The sequence below is a fragment of the Crotalus tigris genome, unplaced genomic scaffold (genome assembly GCF_016545835.1).
Source record: "Crotalus tigris isolate CLP2741 ecotype Arizona unplaced genomic scaffold, ASM1654583v1 scf7180000017628.32516253702:7417878, whole genome shotgun sequence".
NCBI classification, from domain to species: domain Eukaryota; kingdom Metazoa; phylum Chordata; class Lepidosauria; order Squamata; family Viperidae; genus Crotalus; species Crotalus tigris.
In genome coordinates, this window is record NW_024096523.1 from 4,304,460 (window position 1) to 4,317,836 (window position 13,377).

The window sequence follows — 13,377 nt, forward strand, 5'->3', positions numbered from 1 at the left end:
CTTTGCTTGGAGGAGGATGACTGGAAAGGTGACAAGTCTCAATCACTTGAACCCAGGACACTGTAACCTTCGTAAATATGTGCCGTTTGCCAAGTGCCCAAATAGTGATCATGTGACCTTGGAGATGCTGCAGTAGACATAAGCAGAGCACTGGTTGTCATTTTTTTCATTTCAGTCCTGCTGTAACTCCAAGAGGTCACTAAATGAATGGGTTGTAAGTCAAGGACTATCTGTAAATGGAGGCTTTGAAGCAATTCAGCAACTTGCACTCCTGTATGTCTTAAAACATCCTTTGGAGACTGAATCTGAATAGCTGCATGGCCCCAAGCCACATTATCTGATTTCATTTTTTTATACTCTTGTTTTTTCTTTTGCTAGTAAAACCAATACAATATGCAAGAAGTGTGCTCAGAATGTGAAACTTTATGGGACGGTATGTATCAACAATCTTTTCTCCCTTTAGCGGCTACTGATAATATAAAATCATCATAAATAGAAGTAGTAATAAAACAATAGCAGAAAAAGACAGTAATTCATAGAAATGAGTATTATTATAAATAACTATTAAATTTGTATGCTGCCCAACTCCCAACAATTAAAGGATTAGCTGAGATGGGGTAATAGTCTGATAATCAACCTCAGCTACTTTAAGATGTACGGACTTCAACTCCCAGGATTCTCCTAAGCAGAATGCTGGCTGTGGAATCCTGGGAGTTGAACTCTACATATCTTAAAATTGCTGAAATTGAGAAAGACGGTGATAATAGAACACTTAGTGATTTCTGGTAAACCACTATAGCTCATGTAGCGTGTAGTGATAAATGCTCAGAATTATTGGCCGCTGATACATGTTTTCCATCACTGGCCTAGTGCCTGATAAACAATGAAGTTGTCACAAAGAATGTCTTCATGTAACCAGCTTAAGGCAATTGAGTGTTAGTTAAAGTTACATTCTTAAGTACATTTATTACATTTCAATTGCCTAGAGATCTTAAAACATGCATTCTTGCTTTGTAAGTTTAAAACAATTTAGCGGAAAATAAGACTAAAAAAAATTAAGCTGTGTGATACTGTTTCAGTTTGTAAGAGGATTATTTTCCATGGTTCATCAAAGAAGAGTAGCAATTATAGAGGAAGTTAAATACTTGTGGCATTATCAGTTTTCTCTCCCCCCCCCACCACCACTTTTTCTCAAATATTTCATTGAAAAAAGCTTGAAATGCGTTGTTAGGAGCATTTAAGCAGATGGGAGATGATTGCTTATATATTCCAAAGTGATGCTAATCCCCTTGCTGTTTCATCTTTATTATTTAAGCCAAAGCCATGCCAGTACTGCAATATAATTGCAGCATTTATTGGCAACAAGTGCCAGCGGTGTACGAACTCAGAGAAGAAATATGGGCTGCCCCATTCATGCGAACAGTGTAAGCAACAGTGTGCCTTCGACAGGAAGGATGATAGGAAAAAAGTGAGTATCTATGTATGTCCAGTACAGGTAGTCCTCGACTTACATTTCATTTAATGACCGTTCAAAATTACAACAGCACTGAAAAAAGTAACTTATGACTGTTTTTCACACATATGACCATTGCAGCATCCCCACGGTCACATGATCCAAATTCAGATGGTTGGCAACTGACTCATATTTATGACAGTTGCTGTGTCCTGGGTCATGTGATCACCTTTTGTGACCTGACAAGCAAAGTCAATGGGGAAGCTAGATTCACTTAACAACCGTGTAATTAACTGCAGTGATTCACTTAACAACTGTGGCAAAAAAAGGTCGTAGAATGGGGCAAAATTCAGATGTTTCACTTAGCAAGATAAATTTTGGGCTCAGTTGTGGTCATAGGTCAAGGACTACCTGTACAGAAAAGATTCTTTATTATCTGTAGACTTGAACCACATAGTCATTTATTGTACCTACCAGGATCCAGGCAGCAGCTGACTTTGGTGTTAGCCATTTTTTCTAGCTGCATCTTAGCCATTAGGACAGCACTGAAACCATGAATTGTATAGGTTTTGGGGGGGGGGACCCTGTGTAAGTTAAGCATTGACTTTTCTTCCCAATCAAGTGTGAATTGAATAAATAGCATTTTCATTAGGAAGGAATTGAAGGGTTGGTCTGTATTAAACAGCAGATTTTTTTTTAATTCACTGGGTTTCCAAATGGTTTGATTTTTATTGGAAGAAATGGGTGAGCCTGTTTTTAATTCCTTTTGGGTTCACATACATCTTCCATCCTTATTTTGTCAACATTTTTCAGTTGCTACTAAACCACATTAAAGTTTGCATTCATGTTTTCTCTGAAATGATCTTTTGATGCACATTTCTAAGCTGTAAGCAACATTCTATACAACATGATACTATAATATGCAGCTTGGTTCCTATCTGCACATTAATCTATTAACCAAATCCATTAATAAAATCCTATTTCTCTGTTATTTTCTTTTTCTTTTCAGGTAGATGGGAAGTTACTCTGCTGGCTTTGCACACTCTCCTATAAGCGAGTGCTGCAGAAAACCAAAGAACAGCGTAAGCATTTAAACTCCTCTCGGACAAGCTTGCTGGAAAAGGAGCAATATGATCGACTTAACTGTGGAAGCCACTATAATAGGTATCTTTGCTTTGCACCCAGTTTTCTAGCTGTTCAGAGTTTATTTGATTCAATAATCTTGTTGCCATATGCTAAGCCAAGGTTTGCTTAAGTATAGCTAGTCTTCATTTAACAATGGTAATTGGTACTGCAAACTCCATTGCTAAATGACATGGTTGTAAAGTACAACATAATATGATGGTGCCGACTTTTGACAATTGTGACAGTTTGTATAAGCGAATACTGTGTTTTAGTTAGATATGACATCACATGATCACCATTTGTGACCTCCTGCCAGCTTCCCCCTAGCATTGATGAGGTTACCTAGTTTGGGTAATGAAATGTCTACAAGAAAACAGCCAAGTTCCTAGAGCACCAAGGACCCCACAGTTCAACGCTGAGCTACAAACATTCTCCTTTATTGGCAATGGCTGAAAATTCTAAAATTGTGGTTTAGAATTGGCCAGTTCTCCAGCACTGGAGATGGATAATCCACGCAGTGGGTTGAGACTGTATTCCTGGCCAATCAGATCAGTCAGCCAAAGTTGCCACGCCCCGTCTTGGACCATGATCCTTTAGTCTTGACTGATCTGGCCATGCGAGACATCTACAACTTTTGGCTCCTGGGCAGGTATAGTTCCTTTCCATTAGGGGGGATTTTTTCTAGTAGCTGAAATTGCTTAGTTTAAAAGTTAATTAGAGATAATTTAATTCAATTTAATTGACCACTCAAAAATTTCCTTGCTAAATTGTAAAACTCAGGAAGTCAGATTCCTACAGGGGAAACCACCCCCACTTAAAAGGGGGAAATCCCTAACTCCCCTCCCTAACCAACCCCAGCCACCTTCCAGCAGCCGGCAGCCGCCTTAAACAAACGGGGAGGCTCGGGCAACCCCTCGCGTTTAAAACAAACAAAAAAAAAAAAAGACAGAAAGGCAAGCAGTTAGCGAGGGAAGCGGAGGACAAAGGGGACGCATGCTGGGAGGGAGATTGATTAAGGGAAACAGCTGGCGTGCGAAGGAGCAGTCTTTTCACTCCAGGCTGCTCAGGATTTTTTAAACGAGGCGCCATTGTCTGCACAGCTGGAAGCACGCGCAGCTCTTTGTTACAACCGCACGTGGCATAGGCAGCCTTGTTAACACATGCGCAGTAGTTTCCTGGCAGCGGCGGCCATATTTTTTGTCCAAACAGGGGAGTTAAAGTTCCTTAAGAAAGCTAGGTTCAGCCGCTGGAGTGAATTAATAGGCAAGCAGTACTGGGGTACTAAAGCATCTATTATTCATTCAGAGACATTCAAATCAGACACATAGCTACTGGTTCCAGGACTTGGTGTCTTCTACCTAAAGTAAATAAGAACCTTTCATAACTAACTGTGTTTAGTTGCCTTTGGCTCCTCCCAGACTTCGGGTCCCCCATTAGTGGCCCGTACGCCTCTGGATTTAGTGGTGGGTTCCAGGCATCCCCAGTCGCGTGCCTGTCCTTACCCACCATAGTCAAGCCGGGTTCCAGGCATTCCCATTAGCGTGCCTGTTCTTATCCGTGCACAGTGACTAACTCTGACAATTTTGCAGAGTCTGCTCCTGAGTTCCAGACGCCCCCAGTAGTGCGCCTGTCCTTACTCAAAGTTGGAGCTCTCCTACTACCTGGGTCCCCCCTATCGCGGCCCAGCGTTAGTGGAGAATGGAGGAAGCAATCATTCCCTCCACTGGAGCCCCGCCTTCATCCTCTGGAGCACCTGCTTCAGAGGATTCGGAATCCTCTGCAGCCCCTAGAAAGGCTGCAAGGAAGTCATCAAAGAAGGCTGACAAACAGGCAATCAGAAGACACCAAGCCCTAGAAAAAGAGTTCGACAGAGCCCAGAAAAGGGCCAGAATTGAAAATAGGCAGAATGGGGGAATAGGTCCTGATCTACCGCTGGGTCTCCCTTCATCCCCACGGGCCATTTGGTCATTAGGGAACTCATCACAGTCCCAAACAGAGGGTGGGATAGGCGAATTCTCATCGCTCTCCCGATCCCCCTCCCCACGGAGGTTACAGGAAACCCCGAGGACCATGCTAACCACAGCACCTGCAGGGTCGCAGGCAATGGTCACTCCTCCTGCATTGACAGGGGATCTGCTAGCTACCCTAATAGCACAGGCAGTGGACCGTGCATTTGAGGCCAGGGCTCAAACTTCAAAAGCCAAGCCTCTAGGACTTAGAACGAGGCATCGGGAGGAAACGGAGGACCATCAGGACCTCTCCTCCATCTCAGACTCGTCGGTCTCTGAGGAAGCTTACCTGGACCAGCCAGGTACGTCACAAGGGATTCAAATGTCTGAGGAGGAGGAGGACACCTCACCTCAAGGGCCGTCCTTCAGCGGCCTGTTTAACCCTTCTCTTTTTGTTACTATTCTGCGCAAGGCTGAGGCCACAGCCCATCTGGGGCATGGGACACCAGCGGAGCCTGTCACAGTTGACACGGAGGCTGAGCCGACGTTCGCCGAAAAGGTAACCACTCAACACCGCATACCATGCCCGACCATGTTCCTAAACACAATAAGGAAACAGTGGGCAGCGCCAACCTCCCTACCGCTTCCTAGCAATGCGGAGAGGAAGCTATTTAACGTAGCAAGGGAGCTAGAGGGAACATTGGAGGTGCCGGTGGTGGACGAACCCATAGGTCCCCTGATATCGGACACGGCCATATCAGGAGATTTTGCTGAGGCTCTTAAAGCCGAGGACCGAAAGAGTGAGTCCAACTACAGGAGAACGCACCAGGCAATAGCTTGGGCTACCAGGGCGTCTACCTCTGCGTCCTTTTTCTCCAGAGCCACACTTTGTTGGCTCCGTGAGTTACAGGGCCGGGTTCCCATGGAGGATATACGCACTCACCAGGAACTCAGCAAAATGGTAGCGGCCACGGAATATGCGTCGGACGCAACACTTTTAGCGACCAAGTTTTCAGCCAAGGCAATGGCGGCAAACAACACGAGCAGGCGCATCCTCTGGCTAAAGAACTGGCAGGCGGATACCAAATCCAAGTGGAAATTGGCTTCGGCTCCGTACCAAGGGGCAAAGCTGTTTGGTGAGGCACTAACGCCATACCTGACAGAGAACAAGGACAAGCGCAAGGTCCTTAAACACATGCTTAAAAGGCAGGACAAGAGACCCGGCTCCTGGGGAAGGAAACAATCCTTTCGTACGGAAGCCAGGGTCAACTACTTTCAAAATTCCCAACCCTTCCAAGCTAGACAGGATAGGGAAAGACAGGGGGACAGACAGAACACAAGACATAGGCAAACACAGGGAAGACGGCCCTTTCGGGGGAACAACCGCCCCTTCCGCCGTACCAGATGACTCCCGCCCAGACCTTCCCATAGGGGGCAGACTAGCAGGGTTTGCTCCCCAGTGGGAAGAGACCACCACGGACATATGGGTCAGGAACACCATACGTCATGGTCTATCTCTAGAATTTCTCTCAAAGCCCCCAAACCGCTTCCGCCCGTGCCCCTGTCCCACAAACCCAACAAAGAGAAGGCTCATGAACGAGGCCGTTCAGCACCTTCTAAACATACGGGCCGTAGAGCCGGTGCCTATGAACCAGAGAGACCAGGGGTTTTATTCTATCCTCTTCGTGGTCCCAAAACCCTCAGGGGGTTGGAGAGCCGTTTTGGATTTGAAAAGGCTAAATTTCTACATAAAATACCGCAAATTCAAAATGCAGACACTACGCTCCATCCTTGGAAGCGTAAGGAAAGGGGATTTTCTGGCATCGATCGACCTCACGGAGGCATACTTGCACATCCCTATCTCTCTGGCTCACCGCCGCTTTCTACGGTTTGCCTACAGGGGGCACCATTTTCAATACAGGGCACTTCCATTCGGCCTGTCATCAGCGCCCAGGGTGTTCACCAAGATTCTGGCGGTTCTGGCAGCACAACTAAGAAACGTACCAGTCAGAGTCCAGTGCTACCTGGACGATATTCTAATCCAGTCATCGTCCGCCCAGCAGTCTCGGGCGGACCTAAAGTTAGTGATAAAAATGCTGCAGGACCACGGCTTCTCGGTGAACTTTCCAAAGAGCCATCTAACCCCAACTACGAGAATACTCCACCTGGGAGCGGTCATAGACACAAAGGAATGCAAGGTGTACCTATCACAGGAACGCCTCAGCAGCATAAAGAAAGCCGTAAAACAGGTAAGCCGCGGTCAGTCAGTGACGCTGGTCTGCCTCTCCCAGCTGCTAGGGAAGATGATATCGACCATAGCAATAGTTCCTTGGGCAAGGCTGCACTCAAGAGAACTGCAATGGTTCATGCTCCCGTTTCAGAGACAACAAATCAGTGCATCCCGGAAGAGGGTAGGCATACCTCTGAGAGCACGACACTCCCTCAGGTGGTGGCTATCTCCAGCTCTCCTCAGGGGGTCCCCCTTCAGGGAACCAGACAGAGTAGTAGTCACAACAGATGCGAGCTTATTCGGCTGGGGAGGCCACTTGGGGACCAAGTGGACACAGGGCCGCTGGTCAGCGGTGGATCTCCGACACAACATAAACTAGCTCGAGCTGCGGGCTATTCACCTAGTGTTAAGGCATTTTCACAGCAGCATAAAAGGCAGGCACGTACTGGTCCTGACGGACAACGTGACAGCCAAGGCCCACATAAACCGTCAGGGGGGCACACACTCTCGCTCGCTCTCGGCCGAGGCCCTCCTACTGGGGGCCTGGGCGGAACAAAATCTGGCCTCCATAAAGGCCGACCACATATCGGGGGAGGCAAACATCCAAGCAGATCTGTTGAGCAGATCAACAATAGATCACTCGGAGTGGCAACTACACCCGAGGATCTTCAGGGAGGTCTGTCACCGCTTCGGGCTTCCCCAGGTGGACCTTTTTGCCTCTCCTTCCAATGCCCACCTAACTCGCTTCTTCTCCCGATTCCCATCCAAGGGAGCAGAGCAGACGGACGCGTTACGGAGCCCATGGCCAAGGGGGCTCCTGTACGCGTTTCCACCCTTACCTCTCCTTCCGGCGGTAGTACGCAAGATTCTGCGGGAAAGGGCCGAGGTAATCCTTGTGGCCCCTTATTGGCCAAGGAGACCTTGGTTCGCAGACTTGAGGAGTCTCTCCCGCACGAATCCATGGCGGATTCCTCCGGAGAGGATCTCCCTCAAGCAGGGGGAGATCTCCCACCCAGAGCCACAATGGCTACAACTAGCCGTCTGGCTCTTGAACGGTCAATTTTAGCCAAGGGGGCTTGCTCACAGGGTGTAATTAGGGTCATACAGGCATCAAGGCGCCCCTCCACGAACCGTATCTACGAGGCCACATGGAGAAGCTTCCAATCATGGTGCTCTAAACAGGAATTGTTACTCGAAGGGATCACAATTCCCAAGATCCTAGAATTTTTACTAGATGGCCTAGAGAGGGACCTCTCGCCAAACACACTGCGCAGGCAAATCGCCGCCCTCTCAACTATACTTTCTGCCAGCCCCGGTGAATCCTTGGGCAAGCATCCCTTAATACGATCCTTCCTCAAGGGGGCTGCAAACATCAGACCGCCAACCGTGCACAGGTATCCATCGTGGGAACTACCACGAGTACTACAAGCTCTTACCAGAGCGCCCTTCGAACCACTCAAAACATGTGACTTTCGCTATCTGACCCATAAGGTAGCATTCTTGGTAGCCATCACGTCAGCTCGGCGGATATCCGAGTTAGCTTCTCTCTCAATGAGGAAGGACCTGTGCCATTTTCACAGGGACAAGGTAGTCCTAAGAATAGACCCTTCATTCATTCCAAAGGTCAACTCCCTTTTTCACAGATCACAGGAAATAGTCCTACCAGACTTCTGTCCAAACCCAGCTCATCCCCTGGAACAACAATGGCACACCTTGGACGTACGCAGGGCACTAAGACATTACATTTCACGCACAGCGGAATTCCGACGCTCGGAAGCGCTTTTCATATCCTTCCACCCTGCTACTAGGGGCCGGAAGGTCTCGTCCTCTACCATCGGTAGGTGGATTAGGGCATGCATCACGGGGGCATACCAGGCGGAGTCCTTGCAAGTCCCCAAGCATATCACAGCCCATTCCACAAGGAGTGCTGCCACCTCAGCAGCATGGGCCATGCAGGCTTCTATTGAAGAGGTATGCAGGGCAGCCACTTGGGCCTCGCCCTCTCCATTCATTCGTCATTACAAAATCGACAGGTACTCCTCTGCAGAGGCCTCCTTCGGTAGGAGGGTTCTCCAGCAGGTGCTAGACCAAAGTTGCACACGGGACCAGTCTATTCCCCAACCCAAGGGACAATAGGCTTTGGTATGTCCCACTGCGTGGATTATCCATCTCCAGTGCTGGAGAAGGGGCGTTGACTTACCTGAACGCCTTTTCTCAGCACGGAGATGGATAATCCACACCCACCCTTATAGACTAGAATAATAGGGTATATTTAGTGGAGCCAAAACGTCTTACTGTCAGTCAATGGCTGCGCTCGAGTCAAGACTAAAGGATCATGGTCCAAGACGGGGCGTGGCAACTTTGGCTGACTGATCTGATTGGCCAGGAATACAGTCTCAACCCACTGCGTGGATTATCCATCTCCGTGCTGAGAAAAGGCGTTCAGGTAAGTCAACGCCCCTTTCCATGCTGTGGTTAATTTTTCCTCTGTGCTCTTTTTGCAGCCACAAAACCTTATCTACATCTTCTATTCAGAATGAACTCCCAAAGAAAAAACCCAAGTTTGATGCCATATCAGCCAATGGGGACAGGTAAGCTACTTAAAAGGATATTGGATTTGTCTTTGCTTAAATAAGAAAGGAAAGAAAGGTACCCGTTCTGGTGTTTAGAGATTAAAAGGAAGATAAAGACATCTGTTTATCCTTCCCCCACCTCAAACCCCCCCCCAATTAATGCCACAGTTTCACTCATATGTCTCCTGCAGAGCTGCTCTTTGCCTCTACATATGAAGGCTTTCATTAGCTTGCGAACAATTTAAAGATACGGTTTTTAATAGACCTATGATGCAGAAAAAAATAATGCAGTGAGTTCTCCCCATTGTTCATCTTCTTCATCTACTATTTATGTAACAACTGTGCATATTGATGTAATGTTTATTTTACTCTGAATATTGTAGTTCAAATATTCAAATTATTTCATTTCTATCAAATCAGCACAGGTAGTTCTCATTTAATGTCCACAATTAGGAGCAGTTATTCCATTGCTAAACATCACGCTTGCTAAGCAGAACATCATATGGCCATGAAAGACTTACTCACTTAGGTTAAGCGAAACACTACATGACCACAACTTACGATTTTATTTTCTCCTTCTCTATTAACTCTGCTTGTTGCAAGCCGGTTGCAGAGCACACAAATGACTATCATCTGACCAGGGGATGTTGCAGTGGTTGTAAATGAAAGGATTACTCCCAAAACTACTTTTTAACACTATCATAACTTACTGAGGAAGTCAGGAAGGACTATCTGTAATTGTTAAATTAAAACCTGCCAAGTAGTCTAGTATTGTTATCCATAAATTGCAGAGCAAGGATGAAGGCTGAGGAAGCAAAGCTGCTCTCTATGGAATTCTTCTTTATCAGGCCTGAAATCTGCCTGAGGAGGCTTTGGTGTTATAGTCACAACATATCTGAAAAATGCCTGATTGGGGAAACTTTCCCTGTGGCTCCCCAAAATAGATATTTCAATGCAAGAATTGAATGAAGGGCTTTCTAAGACACTCTTTGGCCTAATGCTGTACCATATTCAATTGCAAGTTTACAGATTTGCATTTAGGCACAAATGATCAGGCTCAAATTATCCTACTTTGGACCCATTATATGAAGACCAGCTCTCTAAAGCAGGGGTGTCAAACTGCTGGCCCACAGGCCCAGATGCATTATGGCAAAACCGTGCCCACCCCAAGTTTGACACCCTTACTCTAGAGAAAGCTGTAATGCTAGGAAAAATGGAAAGAAAGAGAAGAAGAGCAAGGTAGATGGACTCAGTTACAGAGGCAGTGAGTGCATGTTGGGGGATATGAAAAAATAAATTAGGGATAGATCATCTTGGAGAAAATCTATGTAGTTGCTAGTTGATGATATAATCAGATTGCAGCTAACCCCTAATATTCTTCAGTTTATTTAAGCAAATATAGTTTCTGGGTACCAACTGATAATCCAAATTATCTAAAATGAAAGTATTTTAAACCTCTATTAAATTATAGAGGCATCTCTTAATGTTTTGCAGCATCTGAATTTTTCAACCTTATTAATATCCCTACAACTTCTAGAATACTTTTTGGGGAGTTTTGGAAATGAGAACCGGTTTAGCCTAGTAGTTAAAGCATCAGGCTAGAAAGCAGAAGATTCTTGAGTTCTAATTCTAAGCAGGAAAGCTGGCTGGGTGATTTTTGGCCAGTCACTCTCTCACCTCACAGGGTTGTTGTTATGGGGAAAATAAGAGGAGGGAGGAATATTATGTATGTTCACTGGCTTGAGTTACATAAAATAATAAAGGCAGGATAAAAATCTAATATATTCATAAATAAATTTAATTAGAAGTTCTTGCAGTGTTCACACATAGCCACTGGGGGGCAGGCATAAACTGCGAGAAAGAAATTACAGGTAGTCCTTGACTCACGAACACAATTTTTTGTTGTTAAATGAGACATTTGTTAAGTGAGTTTTGCCCCATTTTATGACTTTTTTGTCTCAGCTGTTAAGTGAATCATTGCAGTTGATAAGTTAGTAACCCAGTGGTTAAATGAATCTGGCTTCCCCATTGACTTTGCTTGTCAGAAGATCGCAGAAGGTGATCACATGACCTTGGGACACAGCAATGGTAAAAAAACATGAACCAGTTGTCAAGCACTTGAATTTTGATCACATGACTATGGGAACGCTGCAAAGTTCGTAACAGTGAAAAACAGTCATAAGTCACTTTTTTCAGTGCCATTGTAACTTTGAACAGCCACTAAGTGAACAGTTATAAGTCAAGGATACCTGTACTGGCTTGCAGTCAAGCAAAGTTGAGTCGGCAGTAATCTGACTGCAACTATTCTTGCACCCAGGTGTGCAAGATTTCTGTCCCGGTTCTGTCTCTGATATTGAGGTAAATACAGTAGGAAATTGCATCAGATGGGCAAATTTGGAAGGTGGCTAGGCCTTCATTTACTGTAAGCAAAAGAGTCCCACCTTGTTTTTAAATACAGGTAGTCCTTGACTTACACCACAATTGGGACTAGAATTACTGTTGCTAAGCAGAGTGGTTGTTAAGGGAGTCACATCCAATTTTACAACCCTTTTTGCCATGTTTTTTAAGGGAATCACTGCAGTTAAGTGAATCAAGCACTCATTAAGTGAATCCTACTTCCCCCATTGACATTGCTTGTTGGAAGGCAGCTGGTAGCAATCCCATGTCCCAGGATGCTGCAGCCGTCATAAATACATGCCAGTTGCCTAGTGCCTGAGTTTTGATCATGTGACTGTGGGGATGAAGCAATTATCATAAGTGCGAGGAACACTCAGTCTTTTTTTTCAGTGCCATTGTAACATTGAACAATCACTAAATGGATGGTTGTAAGTTGAGGATTACTTGCAATTCTCTGATATCTATAGACAATAAGGCATTAACAAAAGGAACCAGGGTAGCAAGAAAATGGCTGTTCTATGTTTCTTTGCTGCCTGGCAGAGAAACCACATTGACTGTTGCAATCCCTTCATCATAGCCGTTTTGAATTTCCTTGGGCTATGTAAGTATAGTTCTGTCTTCCTCCTTTGCTAGCTTCTTGTAATATCCCAGTGAGCAGTAATTTTTAGGGGTTTTATGTGTAAGTCTGAAATGGCCAACAAGCAAGGGCTATATACTTGTAACTACAGTTTATATTACCTAGCTGTAATCCTGCTATGTTTACTTCTGAGTGTAAGGACATTTTCTGCTTCAGATAAAGATGACAGGCTCAGAATTGCTTTTCAGGTCACTGTTCTAAAACAAAAACAAAAAAACTAGAACTATATTGCATTTGTGTATTGTTCTATTGCTTATTGCCTGGTAGAATTTTCAGCATTCCAGTAAAAATATTTTTATCCGTACATCAAAGCATTTTCTACAAATATGTAATGTTCAAATCTCATAAAACAAGGGCATGTTTATTTTTAATCTAATAATGTGGTCAATACTTGTACAGACTATGGGTAAAAAAGGAGATAAATAAAGCTAATCCTTGACTTACAACAACAATTGAGCCCAAAATCTATGTTGCTAAGTGAGAAATTTGTTAAATGAGTTTTGCCCCTTTTTATGACTTTTCTTGTCACATTTGTTAACTGAATCACTGTAGTTGTTAAATTAGTAACGGTTGTTAAGTGAATCTGGCTTCCCTATTGATTTTGCTTGTCAGAAGGTGATCACATGACCTTGGGACACAACAACGGTCATAAATATGAACCAGTGCCAAACATCTGAATTTTGATCACATGATGATAGGGATGCTACAAAGATCGCAAGTGTAAAAAATGGCTATAAGTCACTTTTTTCAGTGCTATTGTAACTTCAAACAGCCACTAAATAAAATGTTGTAAATCGAGGACTACCTATATCCTAATTTGAATCATACTTGAATCATTCTCTGGAAAATTTTCTGATTCAAATTTCTCTGGAAACTCACATTTCTAATGAAGGTACTAGGCTGAAGGAGGCTGATATAGGTTTAGAGTTATCCTTGTCTCACAGGAATTCTGGAGTCTACAATTAATTAATGCAGAAAAATTCAAAATAGAAAGTGCCTGATCTATTTGGTGA

At 44.7% G+C, this 13,377-nt stretch overlaps 1 protein-coding gene across 1 annotated transcript in view; it reads left to right on the forward strand.

Moving 5' to 3' along the window:
* FAM76A (family with sequence similarity 76 member A) overlaps positions 1-13,377 on the forward strand; it is a 32,605-nt gene that overhangs the window by 3,673 nt on the left and 15,555 nt on the right. Inside the window, exons 3-6 of the mRNA XM_039334275.1 lie at positions 379-433; positions 1,316-1,468; positions 2,463-2,617; positions 9,262-9,348. Of these exons, the coding sequence (XP_039190209.1) occupies positions 379-433; positions 1,316-1,468; positions 2,463-2,617; positions 9,262-9,348 (450 nt within the window). The remainder of the gene's footprint in view (positions 1-378; positions 434-1,315; positions 1,469-2,462; positions 2,618-9,261; positions 9,349-13,377) is intronic.